The 25,990-nt window shown below is 39.7% G+C and overlaps 1 protein-coding gene across 1 annotated transcript in view; it reads right to left on the bottom strand.

Annotated features, from left to right (window-relative positions):
* The window catches only part of col15a1b (collagen, type XV, alpha 1b), a 56,332-nt gene extending 34,334 nt beyond the window's left edge, over positions 1-21,998 (bottom strand). Inside the window, exons 1-2 of the mRNA XM_039601688.1 lie at positions 21,930-21,998; positions 21,586-21,641 (exon numbers count right to left, since the gene is read on the bottom strand). Of these exons, the coding sequence (XP_039457622.1) occupies positions 21,586-21,641; positions 21,930-21,940 (67 nt within the window). The 5' untranslated portion in view covers positions 21,941-21,998. The remainder of the gene's footprint in view (positions 1-21,585; positions 21,642-21,929) is intronic.
* Between the last annotated feature and the right edge of the window lie 3,992 nt (positions 21,999-25,990).

Below are 25,990 nucleotides of genomic sequence, written 5' to 3' on the forward strand. Positions count from 1 at the left end.
GTATACTGAAGATCAGACGAGCTGGGGATCAAAGCACCAACCTGCCAGTTCGTGAATGAGCCACCGCCTGAAATAAGACAACTTAAGAGAACTTTTCTTAAAAAGTCACAAGCCAAGCAACTCTGGATCTTTAGTCTAACCACTAACCAAATCTGATTTCTCTAATGGCTAGTCCCAAATGTATGGAGCACAATGGAGCCTCCAAGAAGTTAGAACACCCATTAAACTCACCATTCCTCCAGTGTTTCAGGGGTTTGTCCGAAGACCCACTTTTACTGTCTCCACCTGCAGTCTTCCCTGTAGGAAATGTCCAGTGATCTGTAGTAGTGAAACCAGACGGTGACACTCCTGAGCTGGGCTGAGTGGGGGTCAAAACAGACCCTTCTGTGTGAACACCCTCCACAGCATTCGCTGGCACCTCGTCCACTTTTACTGACCACACTGCTGTTGTGCCCGAGGTCTCAGAAAATCTGGGGTAAGTTACGGTTGGAGAGGTAACAGAAGGAGGAATGGTGGTGGTTTTAGGATTTCCCCAGAATAAACTCCACCACTGGCCACTCACAGGAGAGAAGATGAGGAAGAAGAGTGCAAGAGAGAGGTGTGCAGGTTCCATCATCTGCCTGCGTCTCTCTCAGGTGGATGCTCTCTGATCTGTTTAAGTGCAGATATTGCACACATGCAAACATATAGGCAAGGTAGATGCTGAGGTGCCAATTATGAGAAGTTACTTTCTGCAGAGAGTAGAAGTAATCCAGGTGATCCAGAGGGACGAAACAAAACAAAACAAAATGACTCAAAAAACAAGCCGTTTGTCTCCTGCTGCCTCTCTTGTCTCTTTTCCTCTTCGTTATGACCTCTCTCTCCTGCCCTGTTTCCAGCCTCCCTGACATCTCCTCTCTGCACACCCCCACCCTCCTTTTTCTCTGTGTAATTATTGACTCCCCCTACTTTGGAGGGGGCACTCTACACCAAAGCTGACTTGACTTGATTTTTCTCTCCCGTTGCCTTGCAGACAAGAAGATTAGAGTGTTCATTAACAAGGCCTCAATCCTCCACCTCCTTTCGTGCATCTACTGCCATTTCTGTGATCACGTATGTGGTCTAAAAATCATGACGCACACTGACTGTTATAAAGCAGAAACACAGGGAGTGGGGCACAACAATGTGGTCTACACACAAATATCATCCCCATGGCCACATGTGTGTGACAAATTAAAAAGTACATGTATGAGTAATGAAGTGTTTGACATGCCTTTAATGAAATATAATTACATACTGTGCTGCATGTCTGTGTAAGCGCTCAGCTGTTCAGGTCTCCATCATCAGCACCAGACTGAGGTTAGGATACATCATACTATGGACAAGTGGAGTAACGAGACTGTTTTCAGAGGGACTCAGAAACTTCATTCTTATCATTTGCTCATGAAGACATGCCTTCCTAAAGTAGCATGAAAGTGCACCATGAAGACTGACTTACATGCAGGCTTTTCTAATGTGAACCTCAGTTATCTGTCAAGTTCATAATGTTATTAATAATGATTTTCTCTTTACTTATTGAGACATTTTACAAAACAAAACTATTTAGATGGCTGAAATTGGTTAGTGCATGTAACCGTAACATGTTTCGTCATTAGTTGGGTGGTGTAGTCAGAGTCCAGAGCAGGGGCGAAGCCTTTGGACCCCACAGACTCCATAAAAATCAGCCACAGAAATGTGGCATTGTTGCTGCCAGATTTATGTTTGTGTAAACCTACAAAAACACCTCTAATAAAGCTTTGAGGGATGCCTTTTAAGGCTCAGCTTGTTCTACATTCTCACTGACATAAATAGATAAGTTGGAGCTGCAGCTGAATCAGTCTCTGTTTTTAACTATTTTGGGATAGCCTACTATTATTATATATTATATAAAAAATATTTTATGATATATCAGCAGCTATATGCATAAGAAGAACTTTTTACTTAGTGACTTTACACATCATAATAGTTCCCTGTTCTGTCTTGGAACATGATCAGTGGTTATCTAAGTCCTCACCATCGCTATCAAGTTTGAAACTATTTTTGTCCGTGCTGCTTTGGGGTGGACCAAACCACAAGCAGCTCTTAGAGGGGGGAGAACATCCCAAGAAAGCTTTAATACTGTTAAGGATGCAAGTAGTAGTCCAACAGGCTAACATTATTAGCTATTTTATTTGGTTAAGAATTCATTTTTCAAAATTTCACATCCATCCATCCATTCACTTCCGCTTCTCCTTTCCAGGGTCGCGGGGGGCGCTGGAGCCTATCCCAGCTGTCATAGGGCGAGAGGCGGGGTACACCATGGACAGGTCGCCAGTCTGTCGCAGGGCCAACACACAGGGACAGACAACCATTCACGCTCACATTCACACCTAGTGACAATTTTGGATTATCCAATTAACCTATCCCCTCAAACTGCATGTCTTTGGACGGTGGGAGGAAGCCGGAGTACCCGGAGGGAACCCACGCAAACACGGGGAGAACATGCAAACTCCACACAGAAAGACCCCGGCCTGATGGTGGAATTGAACTCAGGACCTTCTTGCTGTGCGGAAACAGTGCTAACCACCGTGCCACCGTGCCGCTGAAAATTTCACATTTCACCACTATTTTAAAGAGTCTCTTGCAACTTAGCCCTGCCATATCTCGTGCTACGCTGGCCCAGATTTTTTGATCATCATACTAAATGAAACTACAGTGAATCAGGAGGGAAAACATTGCACAGGCATTAGAAGGGAGGTTTAAGAGCACAGAGGGAAAGCTTTACTTCAGTGTGTCCTTTGGCACATAGTTCTTGGGTCACTTTCTACATAGAAGACACTGTAACATAGAAATTGAATAAAAAAGTAAGACAATTATCAAATTTGCTCTATTCATATTATGTGGCATTAGATAACATGTGAGAAGACTGTGGTTTAGAGATTGAATGTGTAATTTTTATTCAAAAACAATGAGTTATTCATGTAATACTAATGTTTTTGATTGCAGTTATATCTCATTCTTAGTTTTTGACTTGTGCTCTCATGTATGTGTCTAGAACTAGAAAATCTCTCTACAAATTTCCATTACCATTGCCAGAGTTTGGTGCTGTTGACCAGTCATAACAATCCTTAAAAGCTTGTTAGGTAAAAGCAGGAAAATGACTTTACTTTTAATAGCAAGTGCTCATTAGCTCCCTGACGCAAAATTATGATGATTGTTTCTTAATTGCACGATAAAAAGTTTGGACTTCTCTCTGCTGCCGCTCTCTGATCACAGAGCGAGGACAGGGGCCCCATGTTGCTGATGACAAAGGCATGCCTGTTCTCTTGTGTTGTGTCTCTGTAAATGTTTGGTGAGGTCCAGGACAAAGGCTGGACTGGTGGTAATGACTGGATTGAGATGTTTGTTTAGGTTTGAATTTACTTGTACTGTTTGCTTTTTTTTTTTTTTTTTTAGAATGGAAGTGATTATTTATTTGAACTAAATAAACATTTGATTCTGTATATTTCAGTCACATTTTTATTGAGGATAAAGAAACCACTTGCCAACCAGTTACTACAGCAAAACGTCTGTTTTGCTGTAGTAACAAATGTAACTCAAAAAAACTCAAGTCTCAGCCATGTGTTGTGTGATTTACTTACAGAGTTGAACAAGAGCCTAATTCTGTTATTCAGCGTTTTATCCAAGTATCACTGGCTATCAACAAGTAGCTTTTACTGTAGCTACATCAATCATAGACTTTGTTATGTAGTTGAACTAATTAAAATGAAAGATGGCAACCAGTAACTGCCAATCAAATCAACTTTTTCTTAGCTATTCTCCTACTGGTTGGATGTCTGGCTGGTCACAGCAAAAAGACCACCCAAGGAGGAAAAAAGACACGCCTAAGAATTACAGTATTGTTCAATGCATTGTGTAGTAAAGAGCAGAATACTTCATTTGAACTCATAGTTCCTGTTTTTATTAATATTATCCACTTCTTTCTTCTGTTTCGTTGTTTTCCACTTATCTGTTAACATAAACTCATGTCTATGCTAAGTCTGCTAAGCCTGTTAGCACAATCCAGCCAACTACCTAACCCAGTGATTTCATGTTCTGCAATTCAACTTTATTTTTACAGCGCCAATTCACAACAACAGTCGCCTCAAAGCGCTTTATATTGTAAGGTAGACCTTACAGTGATACATACAGAGAAAAATCCAATAATCATATGACCCTATGAGCAAGCACTTTGGTGACAGTGGGAAGGAAAAACTCCCTTTTAACAGGGAGAAACCTCCAGCAGAACCAGGCTCAGGGAGGGGCGGGGCCATCTGCTGCGACCGGTTGGAGTGAGAGAAGGAAGACAGGATAAAGACATGCTGTGGAAGAGAGACAGAGATTAATAACAAGTGTGATTAAGTGCAGAGAGGTCTATTAACACATAGTGAGTGAGAAAGGTGACTGAAGAAGAAATACTTAATGCAACATGGGAAGCCCCCAGCAGCCTACACCTACTGCAGCATAACTAAGGGGGGATTCAGGGTCACCTGGTCCAGTCCTATGTTACTTATATTTGAATAAGGTTTTCTAGCTTGTAAAACAGGACTTGTACAAATCTGCAAATTTATCAGAAATTGTTATAAATTAGACTATTATCTCTTAGTGGTTGCAATAAGACTGTAAGTGTTGCAACTGCATCAGAAATAGAAGACAATGAGCTGTTATCAAATTGAGCCTTTTGGCCACATTCAAGCAATAAATGAAAGAAAAAAGTGTCATTACTTGCAAACGTGACCCCAGTCAGGCTTTATGTGAAGGCGAACATGGTGCACTGCTCCACATTCTTATGAGTATTTACAGACCCTCTTTTTTTCTATACATGCTGACCCCATTTAGGGCCCCTGGATTCCAGGAGGAGTAACCCCTTCACCCTTCACCTCTCTCTCACTTCCTGCTCTACCTAGCAACTGCTACAACAATAAATGCTAATTGGTTTACTGTCACAGCCAATCCCATGGATGAAACTAGGAATTTATTTACAAAAAAATAACATTTAAGTGTCTAATGAAAAACACAAAGGAAAATCACAGAGGCGTGTGTCTGTGTGGATATTTCAATATAACAGTTTTAGTTATAGAATTTCTTTAGATGACAAAAGATGTCAATTTTAAACTAAAATGTGTCCTGCTTTTGATTAATAATCAGAAAACAATGATATAGATTTATGTACATAAATGTGGTAAGATAAACAAGCTATACAAGTGGGCACATCATGTGATTTCTAATATCAGTATATTCAGAATCAATAAAATCAATGAAACACTATATTGACCACACATTAAAACACTGCAGTTAAAATCATAAGGTGCTTTGTTCACACATGCTAGCACTCTGCCACCACCTTGTGGTCAAAAAAGTAAATTGGCTAGAGTTTAAAGAAGACCAGGATATTTAACTGGCTTAGATGTCACAACACAATCCATCAAAATTACTGCAAAATGAAAATAAAAATAAAATCAAAAAGAAAAATAATACTTGATATAGTGCCATTTTGTGCCATTTAGTTACATTTTATTTATACAGCACCAAATTGACACAGCAGTGGCCTTAAGGCACATTATTTTGTAAGGTGAATGTTCTACAATATCAGAGACAACACCAACAAGCAGGAGATCTCCTATGAGCAGCAGTTGGCGACACAAGCATTACGTATTGGTATGAGGTCAATGTGTTACAGCAACATTAACCATTGACAGAACTTTTGCCGCATTGTGTAATAATCCAATGCTGTCCAAATGACACAATCACAGCATGAATAGTGATCAAGAAGCACTTGAGCTGAGCTAATGGGGGCTGTGATAGTGCGCACAAAAACGCTTAGGAAGCTTTCTTTTATCTACTACTAAAATGTAGTAGATAAAAATTGGAGTTTGATGTCACTTTTGTTCTTTGTGTGTGTATTCATAAGCCCGAAGTGTGTGTCTGCATGCGCTCTTGGTTTTGTGTGCTTGAATGTACAAGCACTTTGCCAATTAGAGCGAAAGAGGTTTTGGTTCACAGGGTTAGAACAACAAAAGAACTCATTTACGAGGCACTGCAGACTGTAGCCTTTTTTTAAAGGAAATTTACATGTCATTTTTTGAAACTGTTCATACAACATTCTTGGACACTTATCTGGAGGCATTTTACAAGCACAAAATTGTGCGACTCAGAAGGAATTTATTTGTTTTTTTGTTCTTTTAAATTTGTGTGTTTGTGTTGCTGTATATTTTACCCCAGTAAGTTTGACTGACACCTCCTCTTAACCAACCCTAAAGCTGGGTGGGTGGGCTGCACAGCTGTCAACAGAGAGGACCTGTTTTCAGGTATAGGGATACCTCACACACACACTTGCAGATTCCCGAACATGTGCAGACGCTGCACCAACCAGCCAAGCAGTCAATGAAGCCTGTGTTGAGAAGCTGTTTTCCCATCCCTCCCTCACTCCTCTTCCACTTTTCCTATGTATGTATTTTCATTTTATATTTCTAGGCCTTTCTATTTGAAAGAGTGGCCAAGAAAGGCTGCTCACACACTAAAAACTAACACTGCCATCAGCTTATGAGTGGCCAAGAAAACCACAGACAAGAATCAGTGACAACACTAAAAGTTAGCTCCATGGCTAAAAGTAAAACTTGGCAAGAATAATTTGGTTGCTATGCTCCTTTAGGACATTTGAGCGTCATATGTGATGGCAACTAACAAAATAAAGGCAAGAGGAGTGAAAAGTTCAGAAGGGAATAAAGTAACTTAAAGTTGAAATATGTATATGTATGTTGACAAACTGGTGGACAGTGTAATGGAGACAACATGGGTGTTACATAACAGAGAGACAGCAACGTTTCTGGATGTGCGCCTGCACACAGTAAAGGTTAAGTGGTGACTGTATGATCAGAAAGACAGACAGCAGCATCTGTCCTTCTGATTGGATCTCCTTTGTGCCCAGGATGACAGTCGGGACACAAAGAATTCCTGGAATGTGAGAGATGATGGGAGACGTGCACAAACACGCTCATACACAGGGGCACACACACAGAGAAACAGTCACACTTTTTGTGGGCTCTTTGATCTGCTGGCTCAACCTACTGCCACAGTGAAGACAAAAGGGGGACCACCTGCAGAGGGAAGGGGCATTGTGGCCTGGGAATGAGTTAAAATCTATCAGTCTCTATTAGATTTCTTCTGCATAAGTTCAAACAAGTTGCCAGAACGCCTCAGGCTGGGGTGAGGGTGCCTGAGAAATCAGTCGTTTCAGACAAATGAAGAAGTGCTTCACAAAATCCTGCAATCCGAGGTAAAAAAACACAAAACAAACACCCGAAACAAATAAGGTAATAATACAATGCTTACCCACAAAATGATGACAAGTGCAGAAAGGTTTCTTCTATACAGTGATAGAAGACAAGTAAAAATCAAGTAACCCTGCCTGATCTACTTCAGCAAGTTGTTCCACAGTCATGGTTCCTAAACAACTCTGCTAGAGATTTTAGGAGTGTTCAGGCATGTAAGGGATACATTTGAAAATTTGAAAATTAAATTAACACCTACAGTCTGGGGCAGGGGTGGGCAATCTCAGTCCACGAGGGCCGGTGTCCCTGCAGGTTTTAGATGAGTCCTCGAACCAACACAGCTGATTTAAATGGCTAAATTAGCTCCTCAACATGTCCTGAAGTTCTCCAGAAGCCTGGTAACGAACTAATCATGTGATTCAGGTGTGTTGACCCAAGGTGAGATCTAAAACCTGCAGGGACACTGGCCCTCGTGGACTAAGATTGCCCATCCTTGGTCTAGGGACATTAATTGCCATTATGTGGATCCTCTTACAAGATTTAATTAATTTAAATGGCACCAAGTCACAGTCACCTCAAGGAGTTTTATAATGTAAAGACCATATAATAATTATAATAGTTGTGAAAAGTTGTCAGATATTAACACTTAGATTCAAATTAGCTTAATTAAATGTAAATAATAGCTCATCAGATATATAAGAAATAGAACTGGGAATCATGTGCACAAAAATAGAAGAATGCAGAAATTAGAAATAGAGAATAGCAAAGGGCCAGGGACTGAGCCTTGGGGCATCTCATTAGAAAAGTCACAATTTTAATGTATAGCATGGATATTAAAATCTTCTTTTTCTTGGCATGGAAAAAGAGGGGCAGAATGAGCAGAGGAGGGACAAAAGAATAGAAGCAGACACAGAAAGAGGTTAAAAAACAAGATAAAAATAAAAGACAAGAAAACTACGAGTCAGAGAGGTTAGCAGAAGGAGAGTCGAGCCTCAGGGCAGGATTAACCCAAACAAATGACCTGCTCACACAGACACAAAGACTGAATGAAGACAACCTACAGTCCAAAAGTTGGGTTTCAGCAATACTGATTCTTATGTTTGAGCGCACACATACACCACACATATCTGTATGTCTCATTTTGAGTCCCAGATCACACTCAGAACCAAACTCAAATCAGTTAAATCGCTTTCAAATTTGTGTCCCCTTTATGAAGGCCTGCATCGCACAATGGAGAAGTCATAGGGCTACACAATACAGTCTCAGGAACAGTTAACTAGGCAAATCAAGAACGTGTTCCAAGGTAAATTTGTTTATTTTTATTATTATATTAAGTTTCCCCATGTCTCAGTGATCTAAATCTCACACAGTATACAAACTGGGTGCTTTAACACAATCATAGGTTAAAAGTTCCAGTTTTGTAAGCTGACCAACCTGTAGATGTGGCCACCACATCCAGCTTGCCATATTAATTTTACAGTGTGATAGCATGTTAACGCTGCATTTTGAGCTTTTTTCATCACCTGATTAGCATCACATAACATTAAGCTATCATATAGGGCCCATTAGCATCAATTACACAGTTACATAGCAATAAAACATTTGCTAAGAGTAAATACTGCAGTGCTGTCAAAATTAACTTGAAGTATGTATGATAATATTCATAGTCCTGTTAGCTTTGCTTTCAGTCTCTGGCACAAACAACAGACACTTTAGCTATTTTAAGCTCCATGCTAATCATTGGCTGTTGGCGTGTTTTATGTTGGTCAAGCAAACATTAATGGGAGTGTTGTACAAAAATGTAATTAGTGAATGGTAAATGGTAAATGGACTCACTCTTACAAAGCACTTTTCTATATATTTTTATATTGCAGGATTTAAAAGAAAAACAATGAGATGAAAGATGGTCATTCTCTCTTGCTTCGTCACTATGAGAAACACACTTTACATTGCATTGTACATGTAATGTAGTTATTTGATGATTTTAACATAAACATATAGGTTACTGTATTTTTAGGGTATAGAGATTTGTAGAAAACAACAAAGGTCATTTTCATTTAAGATATAAAGTCAAATGTGATTACAGCATGAACAAGGAAACTGGTTTATTTTAATGGTTTACAGGCAGTTTATTAAGACATAAACAAACTGACTTGGCTTAACCCTATAATGCCCTTTGTATCATATTTGATACATGAGTTTCTGAGACCTCTATCTCATCAACACGATCAATACTTACCATAATTTCAAAATGTTATGGGCAAAAGTCTTTTTTTGTCTAAAATTAACATTGTTGTTAACAAAAATTTGCCAAAAATGTATCAAATGCAATACAAAAAATATATAATAAATATATAATAAAACATATCATACACAACATGATATAGCAAAACATTTTTTGTGGATTATGTTAAAAGGGTTAATAAACATCTCAGTTCCAAAAAATCTGAATTTTCTGGCTGTTTTCTGATGGGTTGGGTCTTACAGGGTTAATGCTACAGATGAACTTCTGACCTTGAACACACTCGTGCCCTAATATTGGATGCACACACACACAAAAACAGAAACACACAAGTTCAATCAATGGCACACTGTAAAGCCTACAGAATATTTCAGATAGAGGACTGCATTGTTTGGAGTTGTTAGGAGGTCAGAGGTGAACATCTGCAGAAGGACAGTTTCCATTACATTAAGTGTCACCCAATCAGCCTAAAGTCCCTTTTTCCTCCTCTCACCCTTACTTCACCTCTAGAAACACGCAATCACGCAGAGACACACAGAAACAGAGTGAGACACACACAGGGAGAAAAAGAGGTCGTCGCTGTGAAGCTCAGTGATGTTTTTGCCTCAGTGCATGAATGTATACTGAGGTAGACTGTAGTCTACCTGTCTGCATATAACAGACATGCAGATGGGCAGACATAAGCTGATGCCATCAGCGAAATCTGTTTTCCAAAGTTTATTTTCTAAAACTGCTGTAAATCCTGTTGAGCTGTTTACATCAGCCTATGTCCTGCTTATGCATGTGTAGGGCACAGGGAACTGAATGTGAGATATTCGGCGAGTGTGTGTGTCTGTGTTGGGATGTTTGCTCAGCTGCAAGTGTTGTTCTCAGAGTCTCTTGTCTTGCTCCAACGCGAATGCTAATGAAACACAAGGAAGGCAGTGTAAGGAGGTGATTCTTTAGCACATATGATCCTGTAAAAACTGTCACATTATCACAGTCACAGTATAGAAGGTGTGTATCCCACTGGGCAACAGTCCAGGACTATAAGACAATTTGGATCCTTCACGCCAATGATCTCATTCCCGTTTGTGTTTTGGAAGGCCTCGCCATTGTGCATTGTGACAGATATTTGTTGTGAACTGTCTGGAATGAAAGGCAACCTTTAGAGAAATGCGACAGGAAAATATTATCTCATGTATGCTCCACATGTCCCTCTGGCAAAGGACCATCTATTGGCATCCACCCACTGTGCACCACAGAAGTCACTTTTGTTCAGAATTCCAGTAAAATGCTAGACAGTGTCAATTTAATTATGCTTTTTCTGTGCATCGGCTAACAAATGTGTGGACAGGTGTGACTTCAGGAGAAATTCCTTCATCAAGTAGTTTAACAAGTAGTTAAAGTTTCATAGTATTCATTTACACCTGGCGCAGGCTTTGTCTTTATAGCTGGAATAAAATGTGGATTTTTCCTAATGAATGATCTGAAGAATCAAAAAGGTTTGGCCATCTCTGCAGTTCTGTTACAACTGTAAAAGACAGACCTAACATCGAAGAATCTCAGGACCCTGCCATCACCCTACCATCACCAGAGTGCCACTTTCCCCACTTGAGTAGCCTTGTAGTTACTTCAAGGCTGATCAAAAGTCTAGTTACATGACCTCACCAAACTCCTCCCACACCAAAGTTATTGCCAGAGCCAGTTGGACTGCTGGTACCTGTCAGCTTCAGAGTCCCATAGACTAACCAAGGCTGATAGGACTCTTTCTTTAGCGTGACTGCTCTCTTCACCTCCAAATGATATATGTTTTGGGCAGACCTGTCCAGTATCCCTTCCTTGCCACCTGATCCAACTCACCACCAAGTGGTGACCAGTTGACTGCTCAGCTTCTCTTTTTACCAAAGTCAAGCAGCTAAGACATGCAGCGACTGATGGAAAAAAAGTGACCACCAACCTGTGACCCAGGGTGTCCTTTATACCAGAGTTGGCAAAATTACAGACATTCTGTACTTAAGTAGAAGTACAAATACAACTGTTAAAAAATACTCCAGTAAAAGTACTGATTCAACTTCTTTACTCAAGTAAAAATGAAAAAGTTCAGCCTCTGAAAAGTACCCAAATAGGAAAGTAAAAAGTAGCTCTTTGGAGGACGTTTCCATTTTTGTGCAATGCTAACTGAACCTTGTGCTTTATTAACATAATGATAAAATAATATGAGTAGATGGGAATACAAACTTTAACTTTTTTATAAAAAAAAATTCTAATTATTCTCAAATTGAATCTGAAGAAAAAGAAGGATGATAAAGGATTTGGTCTTTTTTCTGTTGCCTACATTGTAGAGGGTGGCTTTGTTTTTAAATAGTAAAATGTGTACAGTCAGAGGTTAAAGTGGATCCATCAGGTGGGAAACCCTAAAATTGTTTGTAATGTTTCATGCAGATGTGTCATGAGTTGTCCTGGCTCATTTCCATCCTCTACACTGAAAGCACACTATTTCTACTTTTTTCTACAAGGTATAAAGTTGGTATGAAGGTGGAATTCAGTCAGTGGATGTCAGCATCATCAGCTAAAGATTAACATGAATCTGTGCTACAGCTGATGTAACCGAAATCTGATCATGAAACCACAGCCACTGTGCAGCAGTCACACACTGTTCTTAACTCCATCACAGTACAAACTTAGCTGTTTATCCTGCAGAGGATTGTCATGCAACCTCAGATTGTTTTGCATGTTTCACAATATGAAAAATATCCTATCAGACCCAGTATCTGATTTAAAAACATGAGCACTTACTGTACATGTAAGCTTTAAATTTCCAGTTAATCAAACACCACTTAGCAGTTCTTACCTTTAGATAGAAACACTACATTTGAAATTACCTGACACTCAAAAATATACCAGAAACTATCGATCTTTAAAGGCTCAGTGACACTGAGGTTAAAATAGGATGGCAGTCACCTTGTCATTAGGTTGCACAGTGATTTCATGAATTTTTAGACATTCAGAGACCAATTGCAAGTAATTGTGGTGACAAACTGGTTGTAATAAACAGTGTTTGAATTTGCAAATCCCTCAACCTCTGGGTGACCACTTTTGATTTCTTTTCATATGGGTTTCCACAGCAGACAGATCCACATAATTGGCAGAGATTTTATCCTACATACACCTCCTGACACAGGGCTTGTGACCCCCTGCAGCTGGGTTTGTAGTTATTGGGCTAATAGTTAAAAGGCTAACAAGTGGTCCAGCCAGATTAACATTTCTGATAACTGTTCAATACATCAATGTTGTTGAAACAGGAACTTTAATTACCTCCTTCTAAAGTGGTGTTCAGTGTTTTGAACATCAGCTACTTCATCTGATAGTGGGGAGAGGCTGTGTGCCTCCAGGTCAGCAGTGGTGCCGTGTGAAATTTTGTCAGCTAGAGGAGGCAAAGATGACATTTTTTGTATTGATACTAATTCTATATTTTTCACCAACCTATTTATGTGTCTGTACAGAGCAACAGACTTGCAGTTTCCACTAATTTATCATAGTTAAACACCAGATTATGACAAACATTTTGCACGTTCTGAAAGCCAACTTGACTTCATTCAATCACTGCAAAAACCGAAAGTTCATTGCACACAATCTTTGTAATTCTGTTTTTCATAGTGTGACAATAGCATGAGGCATATCTCATATTTGTTGTCAAAGCAAGATATCAATCAAATCAAATCATTAATAATAAGAACAGCATATCAATTGAAGAGAACTTTGTTTGTTGAGATGCTTTGGTGTCTCCTGACTTGTTAAAGGTCTCTGAAACCTGTGCTTCGTGGCCTATGCACCTAACAGAAAGGAGACATTCAGGTAGCTGCAGCTAGGTGAGGTAAAATAGAGGAGAAGCTGATGTTGTGCGTCTGAATCAGTGAACTGTGCAGCAAAAGGTTGCTGCAAGTGTGAAAGCCTGCTCTTCCATCTGCTTCGTGTTGTTTTTGTGCTTTTAGATTTAATGTGAATTATCTCGGTTAAATTCATCATAGTCCTCTAACAGAAGCTCTTGTTTGTCCTGCTTCCCTCTGTTTTTCTGTGCTTCTCTTTATATTCCATACTCCTCCACCCCCAACCCATAGGATAGTTGTTGGAGATAGCTCCCCCTCCCTAAGCATGTTTGTGCCTGTTAAAATGGAGTTTTCCCGGTTGCCAAGTGCGTGCTCATAGGTAATCGTCTGACTGTTGGATGTTTCTTCTCTGATACAGTTGCTATGTAAATCTTTGACTACCATCATCTCAGAGGGCTGAATTCGGCTTGGCTATTCTAATTCACGTGTGGCTTTAGAACCAAATAAACTGGATCAGTGCAAGTAAGATTAGCCAGTTCTAGATGTTGGCCTTCTAAGTGCCACAAATCGAGGGGCAGCTGGTCATTCTCTGGCAGATGACCAGCCAGGTTTCACAAAATCATTTAAGTCTCTCATTCATTAAAAGCGCGGAAAGCCAAAATAGGTACTGAAGAACTGAGTGCACTGTCACTGTTCCTCAGGGAACGATAAGGACTAAGGGAACGAGAAATGTATGAGCTGATATAAAACAGTTGACAGTGAACCGTACCGCAGAATGTCACAACACAGACACTGGAAGATCTTGGTGTGCTCTAGGACAAAAGCTTGTTGTGAGGAAGTTAAATTGCTACATGTATATTGTGTATGAGCTCTCTCCTGGATTGAGAATTTGGAATTTCCTGTTCCATAACTTCCCTTTAAGCTTGCAGTTTTAACAAACTGAGTGTTAGTGTGTGTTTATGTAACACTCTCTATCTGCAAACAGGAAAAAATGGGCATAATTTCTGTGCCCACAGAGTCAGACCCAAATATGCAAAATCATACCCAAGCATAAACACAGACGCAGAAGAACTGTGTACTGTCAACATTTCCCTTAAACTTGGAAATTTCATGGCCTGTTTAGCAGAGGTAAATGAGTGAGTGCAACAGTTTGTCATATAAAGTCAGACAGACAGGAACATTAAAGAAATTTGGGAAGATTTAGACACCTATATCTGTATATCTGTATGAAGCAGTGTTGTGGACAGACTTGTCCATAAAACCCTCAAAAATGTATTTTGAGATCAATCTTTAGCACAAATTTTAAGGGTGGGGCTTTAACAAAGGGAACGCCATTGTTCAATTCAATTTTATTTATATAGCAGCAAATCACAACAATAGTTGCCTCAGGGAGCTTTATGTGTTAAGGTAAAGACGCTACAGTAATTGTGTTCTAATTGTGACAGAATGCGTTACGCGTTACGGTCAGTCATCATCAATATTACCCAGTAAGGCTGCAGGCGAGGAATAGTCAGATCAGACATTTAACAGTGTTTAAGCTCTCCCTGTCTCCCTAGTACGAGGTGCTGATGGTGCTTGTAAATACAGACCAGGTAATTACCCAGAGAATTCAAACAAATATATAATAAAACACATAGATATTAAAAATGAACACTTGCAATAAGTTTCTTTTCCAGGGGAAACTTCTGAAAGACAAGCTGGTCTTGGGATGCAGAGTATTTTAGCCTGATTGCTATACTGCATTCAGTTTAAATTAAGATGTATTTAAAGTTAGGAAAATGTGAGTGGAGCTAACAATGAGAAGAAATATCTTCAAACAAACTGGGCTCCTCTCATAGGCAGTTGCTGTTTGATGTGATCTCAGTAGCTTTAAACTCATTTTCATAGCTCTGTGGCCTCCAACAGTGTCGATGCTGCAGATGATTGTGAAGTGAGGAGCCACAAGTCTTGCATAAGATAAACAGCTGGTCACCAGTTATACAGTTCAATTCAGTTTTATTTATATAGTGCCAAATCACGACAGCAGTCACCTCAAGGAGCTTTATATTGTAAGGTAAAGATCCTACAATAATACAGAGAAAACCCCAACAGTCAAAGGATATATACAGATAGGCTGACACACTCACACATATAGGCAAGCTGACACACAATACACACTACAGTACAAAGAGATGCTGTTATGTTTTAACCCATTTTTTTTCTATCCAGAGAGAGCTAATTATCCTCTAAGACCTGAATGTATGCCAAAACCTGAGAAGCTCACAATGGGGCTGGGCTACAGCTACAAGTACGGTGGCAGTTAAAGCTATGTCACTGCTGCAGTCATAGTCACGCCTACAGCCTGTCTCTGCACATGTTTTTAACTGCAGAAAACTTGGACTTGTCATAGAAGGGGTAGCACATTTGTGATGGCTGCATTCCATTTGGCTGAGGCTATGCTGTTTTGATTGCTTGTTCACAAGCAGGGCTTACAGAGACATAATAAAGTTGAAGCATCATTTATTCCACTGGTACTTTCCCTCCTGCAGTTAGTGAAAATGTATGCTGTGGGGAAAAAAATCCATAATTCCTTGAAGCAGTCTGCAGCTAGGATATCTATCTAGCTATATCTAGCAGGCACAGCTGAGAGCATGTCATTGGGTTATTTTCCCACAAAAGGAGTCCAAATGGGTGTGTAAATCTAAAATCATGGGCTTGCTAGTGTATAAAAGGAAAATAGAGGTTTTTGGTATGTCTTTCAAGCTGTCAAACTGAAACACCACACTTCACACCACCCTGAATCCCCCCTTAGTTATGCTGCAATAGGTGTAGGCTGCTGGGGATTCCCATGATTCACATTGAGTATTTCCTCTTTAGTCACCTTTCTCACTCACTATGTGTTAATAGACCTCTCTGCACTTAATCATCTTGTTATTAATCTCTGGCTCGTCCACAGCATGTCTTTATCCTGTTTTCCTTCTCTCACCCCAACCGGTCGCAGCAGATGGCCCCGCCCCTCCCTGAGCCTGGTTCTGCCGGAGGTTTCTTCCTGTTAAAAGGGAGTTTTTCTTTCCCACTGTCGCCAAAGTGCTTGCTCATAGGGGTCATATGATTATTGGGTTTTCCTCTATATGTATTATCGTAGGGTCTACCTTACAGTATAAAGTGCATAAATAAAGTTGAATTGAATTGAATTCACTAAAGCAGCAAGAGTGAGAAGATGGAACACCTGGCATTTACTCATTTTTGACTTCTTTTCTGACAGTTACATAAATGGAGTAAAGCCTGACATTTGAGGCACAGTGCCATACACACTAACACACATTTTCCTTACATATACAAAAAACAAACCACGCTGACGCCCACCTGAACTCTCAAGGAGGTTTTAAATGTGGCATATTTGTGGGAAGTGGCTCAGTTAAGAGTTTCATAAGTTTCACAAGTTAAACTTAAAACATTCTCTTTGTCTGAATTCATCTGGAAATATTGTGTTCAAAATGACAACATGTATCAAAAGTTGGAGAAGCAGGACATTACTTCATTTGGTTTCTGTGTCAGGTTCTTGTGTGTATGTGCTCTGTACATGCACCAGTTTCATGAGAGTTACATATCTTTATGCCTCTAAAACACTGCTTTAACATTTAGCTGTGTTAATGTAGTTTCAGGCTATGCAGAGACATTTGCAGGAGTGATAAACACAATGCAAATGATTCAGATGAAGCTCAGCGGGTTTCCCCCACATGGTATCATGTGTGTCCCTATCTTTATAATATACTACATTATGTTATAGTGATTGATGCTCATATACAACATGACCAAAAATTCTTACAACAAGATTAGTCTGTGATGGTTCTCAGTCATCCAGGTCATTGTAGTCTAAGGAGCTTGGACCGAAAAGCATCTGGACTTCTTTGAGTTCTTTGAGTTTAAAGAAGTCCAGACGCTTTTCTTTCCAAGATCCTTAGAACAAGATTAGTGTATGTACAAGTTTCACTAAATGTGCTAAAAGCTGTAAACGCCCAGTTGCAAAACTTTTTCTACTTTTTCATCAGTGTGAAAAGCTGATAAGGTAAAACCCTACAATAATACAGAGAAAACCCTACTTGGTGACAGTGGGAAGGAAAAACTCCCTTTTAAGAGGAAGAAACCTCCGACAGAACCAGGTTCTGGAGGAAGATGGGACAAAAGCCAAAAGTAACAGCCAATCAAAATAAAGCTTAACACAATTGCGATTAATTGTGCAAATACAGAAGCTTAACTCACATACATTCATGAAGTTTCAGACTTTTTTCAGTTGGAAAAATACCGTCTTTATATGCTTGATGCCCCAAAGCACAGATAGAGTGAAAGAGACACACAATGATAGTGATTCATGGCTAACTTTTTCTAAAGAAACCATGGAAACAGCGTACTCAAACAGCAACAACAAACAGCTAGTCTTCAATGTTACGTGTGTTTTTTTTAAAAGCCATCACTTCAAGCTGTAAATCTGAATATTTATCTTCAAAAAAATCATCAGGTCAAACCAATAAATGCTTCTGATATTCCTTTCATTTCCTCTGCAGCAGCACAAATCCCCCTTCTTTCCTCATTTTGAACCCAGGCACACGCAGTTTTTCTGAAAATGCTAAAGGGTCCCAAAGTTAGAGCACTACATCACCTCTTTGAGCATCACATCATGGAAAATATGAAAGAAAGGCCATTTTGACTGGAAATTGAAAGGACCCTCAAAGAAACACCCATTATGCTGAGACTTTTTTTTCCCATTAAAAATAGAGCTGACCGTTACACTCATAAACCAATGGCACCTTTTACAGTTGGCCCATTGTGCCCAACTGTGTTCAAATCAAAGTCACTCTGGCTGAATGAGCACATTCCAGGCAGGACGTGGGACTGCAGCGAGGGCTCTCAGTACTGTAATATACTGAAGACATTTAGGTAGAGGGTCTTTGATACACCTCTACAACATGCTTGCCTTCCAGGTTTTAGTCATAAAACACCAAAGGGAGCTTGGAGGGAGTTTTATTCCAGTAACATCAGAGACTGAATAAGGTCAGGAGTAAAAGTGATGTGAAGTCTTGGGTAAAACTGTTAAAAAGAAAGGCAGGCAACTGGCAAGTGCTAGTAAATGGGGAAAATTATGTTGTGGGCAGCAGAGAGAATTGAGTTGACATGCGGCTATAACGGAGATTTTTACACTAACAGGACTGACATTGTCAGCAGTACAATAATATGACTTGGTTTTACTGTACAGGGGAAACACGTCAGAAACAAGACTCCTACTGGGCTCACCTCAAAATCATTTATATTGGCTAAACATTGAATCCTTTCAGGGCAATTCAACCGACAGTAAATGGAAAGTGAAGGTTCCTGGAGCTGGGGCATTTTTTTCGGTGGGGGGTGGGGGTCTGAAGTATGGAAAACAGTTTTCAGCTGAAATTGCAGCCTAGTCTACAAATGTGTAAATCATGAATGATGATGAAGTCCACTCTAACCACTAAATTTAAGTCCATTGAGTGTTGTGATTTCAGCCCTTAAAAGCATACCTAAAAGAAGTTATCTGATTTCAAGTTTCTGAACTCAGGAGAGTGTTTTTTTTTTCACTGGCTCGTTTGGACAGAGCACTCATATATTCTAGACATGCATCCAGTGGACATTAAACTGATTTTAGACTGCCAGGTCAACAGTAGTGACCAATGGGACATTTGTGAAGAGTTGGTAAATGTGAGAAGAATTCACCGTGAGGAAGTGGGCTTCGTTTGTCTTTGCTTCCACCAAGGAGTGCTACATAACATGCTCACATTGTAAGAATGTATCTGACATGAAGAATTTCCTGTTGTGTGCTACATGTAAGAAAGGACATCTTTGTGAAATGCCCAGATGTGATTCTTTTAGCCTTGTTCAGGGTGAGCTGATTGATTTCCTGTTGACCAAACAAAAGACTCACACAGCTCTTGCAGACTAAAAGGCCCTTCTGCTGATGATGCACAACAAAAGTGATGTCACATCCACTGGGGTGAGTTATGCTTTGTTATTGCTGATGTACTTTTTATAACCTTTTAAACTTGTCTAGGTGGCTGGCACTGTTTAATGCAAGTGAGTTTTAAGTGCCTTTAATGATTTAATGATATTCTTTTAATGATATATCAGTCATTCTGAAATTATACAGAGGGAGACGCTGCAATGTCATAAAAGTGAGACTGGAAAAACGTAATAAAAAAACTAACTCCAAGACTGCTTATGTTTATTTAATGCTCAATGTGGCACAACATGACCAATGGGACAACTATAATTAGGCTGTAATTCTGTACACAGGTAAAGACAGCCCACTCCCGATAACAGCTCTTTTGATCTTTAGGTTGTATCAGTGTAGACCCAAGTTTGTTTACATTTCAGGCCCACACTGTTTTATCAAAAATATTCACTCGTCTGCCTTCCACTTAAACCCATCCCAAAGGTTTTCTGTCGGGTTGTGGTCAGAACTCTGCACAGGCCAGTCAAGATCTTCTACACCAGACTCCATGTTATTATGGCCCTTGCTTTGTGCACTAATATGTGGATCCTTAAACTTTTCCCACAAAGCTGGAAGCATGACATTGTCCAAAATGTCTTGGTATGCTCAAGTATTTCTTTTACTAGAACTAAGGGGCACAGCCATCTGTGGTGACTGGTTAGGGGTGAGGGAACCTTGCCCACTGCCAAGTCTGCAGACAGAATAATGCTGCCTTAACCATGCCAAATAACCACCACAAACTTCTAGGACCAAATCAACCCACAGTTGTTTTATTTTTGGGTTAAAACAGCTGTGGGGTGCTGTACAGTCTAGACTGTAAACATGTTAATGTCATTGCTGGATATCTGCATTTTAATACGAGATCTAAAGGCACTGACTCAGTTTGTTAGCCTCGAGCTGCTATCGGAGGAGCTGTAGTTTTTTGCAGCTGTTGTCCAGATGTTCTAACATTATTTTTATCATCCATTGTCAAACACCACCTACACACCGCTGACATCAAACTGGCACAGGATCAAAACATACACACACTTCACTTCTCACCCTGGTGCAGAGTTTGACTTATCTGCCACTTTTACCTACATCATCATATGTAAAGGATAAAGGGGACAGAGGAAGCCTGGCCCATTCCCAAACAAACAAATAAACTATCACTCTCCTGCTGAGCTGTGAGCCGAGCCCCACAGCAGGCAGCCGCTGAATGAAAAGCACCACAGCAGGCAGAGGTGTGATAATGGAAATGGGAAGGGGGCTGAACCATATTGTGTGACTCATAATGGATCTGTGTGAGAGCAGTGGATTCAAGTCCAGATTCTTTTGTTGGCATTGAAGACGGTTAACTGCTATTTTGAGGAAGTTTTAAGCCGTTTGTTTTACAAGAACTCTCCACCAGCTTAAGTTCTGCAAATTATTTGGGAATTAGTGAGGACAGGGTAGAAAGACACGCTTTTTGGAGAAAAGCCTGTGAGGTCTGAGTGTTTTACATGATGCAAATCAGAATGACCGCTCTTAAATTATTTTACTAGATCATGTATGATTACCAGATGTTATCTCGCTGGAGAATAAGCACATAATTGTGCATGAATCCCTGGCAAAAAATGAGAGTTTTTGATGTATATTTATCAGATGATAATTTGAGCTAAAGGAGAGCGCAGCATAAAATGCATCTAACTGTGGAAAAACTAGTTGTAAAAGTTAGTTTACATGCTAACAGACCAGACCACTGAATTGTCCATTCCTGAAAGATTTAATCTTGTGATTTTAGTCTTTGAGAGGAAAATCCTAGTTGTTAAAAGTCATTTTTAAGAACTAGGATTTGTCAATAGTTTGATTTTTTGTAAAGTTTCAACATTATCCTGAGAAATTTCATCAAGCATCTCTCACCTAAGGAAGGTTCACTTAAAATCCCTTTACGACAATAACTCTCACTGTGATATGTACTTTGCAAAAGAAGTTGCTTGAGGAATATAGAAATGTCTACAACCGTAGATCAATAATTTAGCATCATAGTTAACTTATATGTTATAATTTTGCTTACTTATTATGTGTCGATCACTTTAAAACACTTTTGCTGTCCATAGTTCAGTGGGATTAATCATCAACACTAGGAAACATATCCCTCCTTAGATCAAGCATCTCTGGGGTCACTGTCCCATTTTCTTTTTGCCATCACAGACCCGTCCCAGCTGTTACTTTCTTTATACAGGTCATGTTGAGCTGCAGCTGCGTGAACCTTACCTTCTGTAACCTGCAGGGCTGCTGCCAGCCAGCACAGCAGCATGGTAAGACACCATCTGAGAAGACACATCAGACACATAATGAAAGTTGCATTTGGAGAAATTCTGCATAGACTTAAAAAAAAAAAAAAGGTAAAACACACTGCAAAAAAGTTCATGACATCAATTTAAAATTCCAGCTGAAATGTAATAGCAGAAATCTAGCAGTGTATAGAAGAAATGAACAGGTCTGCTCTGAGAAATGCTTTTATAATTTCAATAATAATAATAATAATAATAATAATTTAAAAAACAGTTCTTTTATGCAGAAAATGTTGAGGTAAGATATAAATAACAGCTTCTTACCGCTGAAACATTTCAGTAAATACGCAAATCCAGCTTTGGAAGTAAACTCCAAGTACATGTGTGAGGCAAACTTCGTGGTCCCTCTGCCTGACTGTGCAGACCTGAAGTCACAGTGCTGCTCTCTCTCTCCCTCTCTCTCTCTCCCTCTCTCTCTCTCAGCACAAAGACTCCCTCAGTTCTGTCTCTGACTCTTAGGACCCACACAGTTGGGAAATCTGACTCCCTTAAAGGAAAAAAAACTCACTCTTTAGACCTTCTTTGTTAACCTGCTGGTTGAGACAATTTCCTTTGATTGATAATAACGTGATGGGCTGTTATTTAAAGTTAAACGCATCTACCAGTGAATCTATCTTCTATGTACAATACTGTTTTAATGTGTTTTAATTCATTGTACCTGCAGGGATATTTGTATCATTGAAGTGAAAGAATTCCAGTAATGCTTCCTAATGAAAGAGTGACACAATGACAAAATCAAAGAACATGGCCGGAGCTTCCTGGTTGCCCTGGGTCAAAGATTTGTTGTTGGTCACCCAGTGATCCTCACTTCCCCCATCCCCTGTTTCATTCTGTACACACTCACCCTGAAAAACAGAGATCACTTTACTGTGTTTCTCCTATAGAGCAACTTTGTACTGACCTGTGTGTTAGATATAGTTGATGGTAATTCAATAAACACCTACAATATAACAACCAAGGCTTTTGTGTCTATGGGAATTTTTGGTGCCACCTCAGACGAAAATGACGATACTACTAATGTGTGTATACTAGCCTGTCCATGGTTCATGGAGAGGCTTCATCATCCAATCAAATAGTTTAATTAAAAAAGAAAAAAAAGAAAAGGATTCCGCTTAACAATGAGCAAATGTTTGCACCTCTAAAAAGGTACCAATTATGAGATTAACCTGTCTAGCCTTAGGCTAAATGAAACAAAGCCTAATTTCTAAGAAATTAGAAAAGATAGAAAACAAAGAACATGTTTAATGTATAAATAAATGTTTATTGTATATGTAATGTTTAATGTATAAATGAAGAAGACATAGAGGATTTAACCACAGAATTGATATATTAAAAAAGAACGAATCAATATTCGATCAAGTGCAGTAATTTAAAATAGCAGACCGTGACAGTTTTAATCTCCTCTTAGACATTCTTTCCCAAGCTAGCAGAGTGAAAGGATAACGGGTCAACAAGGTCAGAGGGAATCTGTGGAATAATCATGTCATGATGTTAACACCCTGGTATCACCAGATTCTGGAATGATAATGTTTGTGAGAACAAGAAAAGTTACATTCTTGCTCACTACATCCCCTTATACTGAGAAAATGTGCTTCCTACAACACTTGTGCTATTTATACTCTCTTTCTGTCTATCTATATATCGATCTAGACTCCTAGGTAGGAGAAATCTGTTATTTCTGCCTTTCAAGTTTAATAAAGACTGCTTGGGTGGAAACTGGTAATGTTTGGGTTAAAATTATTCATTTGAGATGGTCGGGCGGGTCCAGGTTGTACAAATTAGCATGTAGTAAAGGTCATTTTCTTGTATCAGATGTACATTTTTAAACTCATTTTTCCACTCTCAGAAGGTGTCACTCTGCTGTACAATCACAACACACTTTTTCATTCTTTTTCTCAGAGTTTGAATGGCACATCGAGGCCTCTGTCACTTGAATGTAATTCCAAATGAGCTTTGGATTGCTTTCCACAAGTATCTGAGAGAAATGTCAAGTTTAATATAGGCTAAAAGGTCTGTTATGTCTTCTAGCTAGTTGCTAGCCTTTCCTATCGGATGGTACTGGGCAGGAAGCATATCATGTGTTTTAAGAACTTTTTTCTCCTGAAAACAATAGCTCGCTGAGGCGGAAAACGATGCTTACAAGTGCAGTGAGACAGCTGTAGGAGGGGGTCAATTTTCCCATAACTCACATGCTCACTCAATTTGTACAAAAGCTTAATAAATAATGTCTATGCTGAGCGACAGATAGGTGGCATTTCATCTTGTTTTATACAAACAGACTCTGTTATTAACTGCCAAAATCAGTATTTGACGTAATATCAGTGAAATATGAATGCACCTTGTTACTCATGCTATCTAGCAGTAGCGTTAGCTGATGACTCAGCAGCTAACCCTTTATATTGATTCCCTCACTTCCAGAAAACCAGCATGGTGATAACCAAAGACTATTTTTGATCACCAGCTGTAAGTCTCTTTTCAGGTACTCTGCAGCTGCCTGGAGTATACCCTACCTCTCATTCAGTAACAGTTGGAATAGACTCTAGCCCAACAGCAGTCCTGATATGGATAAACAGAAGAAATTGATGGAATGAGGTGTAATTTTTCATTTGTTATATGTCTCATATGTGGGTTCATTACTGTAGACTGCAGTCCATGTAATCTAAACGAAAAAAGGAGATGCTGAAAGTCCTAGATTTGCAAAACCGGAATCCTCTGTGAACCCATCGTTTACCCATTTTAGTATTTCATGAGCTTTGGGGATTGTTTCACACACTGACACTTGAGGTCATCATGGTTTTATGTGAATTCTGGCCAGCAGACCAGACTCTCATTGGGGAAACAATAAAGTGTCAAATTAGGTTAACGATTCTGAAGAGACAGCCTGCACTTTAAAAGGAGCAAGGGTTATGGACAGCAGACTGTGTAACAGAGTTGTAATTCACATGGTGATCAGAGCATCAGACTGGGCAGGTCGTTATTGTTGCTCTGTGCGTGCTGACCCAGCTAACCACTCTCTGGGACAAACAGGAAGCCATTTATCCAGGGCCAAGTTTCCCAACAGCCTTCTTATAGCAGCTCCAAGATGGTCTTTGTTGTTTTGTGAGCCAAGAGACAGTGATGATTTTAGAGCTAAATTAATTTTTGGAAACTGAGCCTGAGAGGCTTACGTAAGAGGCTCTCAGTTCTACTCTCATCTGGGTCAGACAAGAACTCAATCCATCTGGCCAGAGAATATCACCTTGGTCACCACTCAGTTTGATACAATAATATAAAACTTTGAAGAGGATAAAATATTTACCGTTGGCACGCATTTCAAGTGTTTTGAAACAAAAGGAAGAAATTGAGAGGAGTAGAATGTCATCAGAGACATCACAATGGTCTGTATCTGGCTGACTACTACTTTAGTTTCGTTTCCTTTACATACCAACTTCCTGTTTCCCGCCCTTTGTCTCTGTGTGTTTACAGATATACGTTTTATGTGATTGTTATGGTAGGGTCCTTCCAAGTCTTCACAGACACTTCTCATTGAGGATAAGCTCATTTTGAGGGTCACAGTTTATAAAACCAAATCCCAGGGGGGGCAGCAGTCTAAGCAGAGATTTCAAATCTTCCCTCCTCCCTCTCGCTGGCCGCTGTCCCCAGGTCCCTACGCGGGCATACCGAGGCATTCCAGGGCCAGCCGAGCGGCATAATCCCTCCAGTCTGTCTTAGGCTTGGGGTTTCCTTCAGTAGGATATGTACAAAACACCTCAGCTTTGCAGGCATCAAGAAACCAACCATCTCAATTGGCTCCTTTCACTACAGAGGTGCACGAGCTATTTGACATTTAGATACAAATTAATTATTGTTGTTGTTTTGCTGTCACACATCACTTTGTCCAGGTCCATATCCATTGTTGTGCCTTGTTTTTCGCCCTTTAGTGTACTGGTACCTTCATGCTTATTACCTTTACCAAAGAAAATTAGCACAGAACACATTACCATAAATCATAGGTGTCAAACTCTGGCCCGCGGGCCAAATTTGGCCCGCAGCCTAATTACATTTGGCCCGCGAAGCCATACCAAATTACTATTAGAGCTGGCCTACTGGTATTATACAGCTAATATATATATTGTTTAGTATTAAGCTTTGCTTGTTCCATATTCAGTTTTTCAGCAAAATGTGTTTGAGTCCATAAGAAAAGATTCATTCTTATATCTGGAGGAATAAATAGATTTCAATAAATATTAACGTTAGCCCGCGACTTTGTTCCAGTTTTGAATTTTGGCCCACTGTGTATTTGAGTTTGACACCCCTGCCATAAATAATCAGACATGACAACTTCA

Source organism: Oreochromis aureus, linkage group 18 (genome assembly GCF_013358895.1).
Source record: "Oreochromis aureus strain Israel breed Guangdong linkage group 18, ZZ_aureus, whole genome shotgun sequence".
Lineage (NCBI taxonomy): Eukaryota > Metazoa > Chordata > Actinopteri > Cichliformes > Cichlidae > Oreochromis > Oreochromis aureus.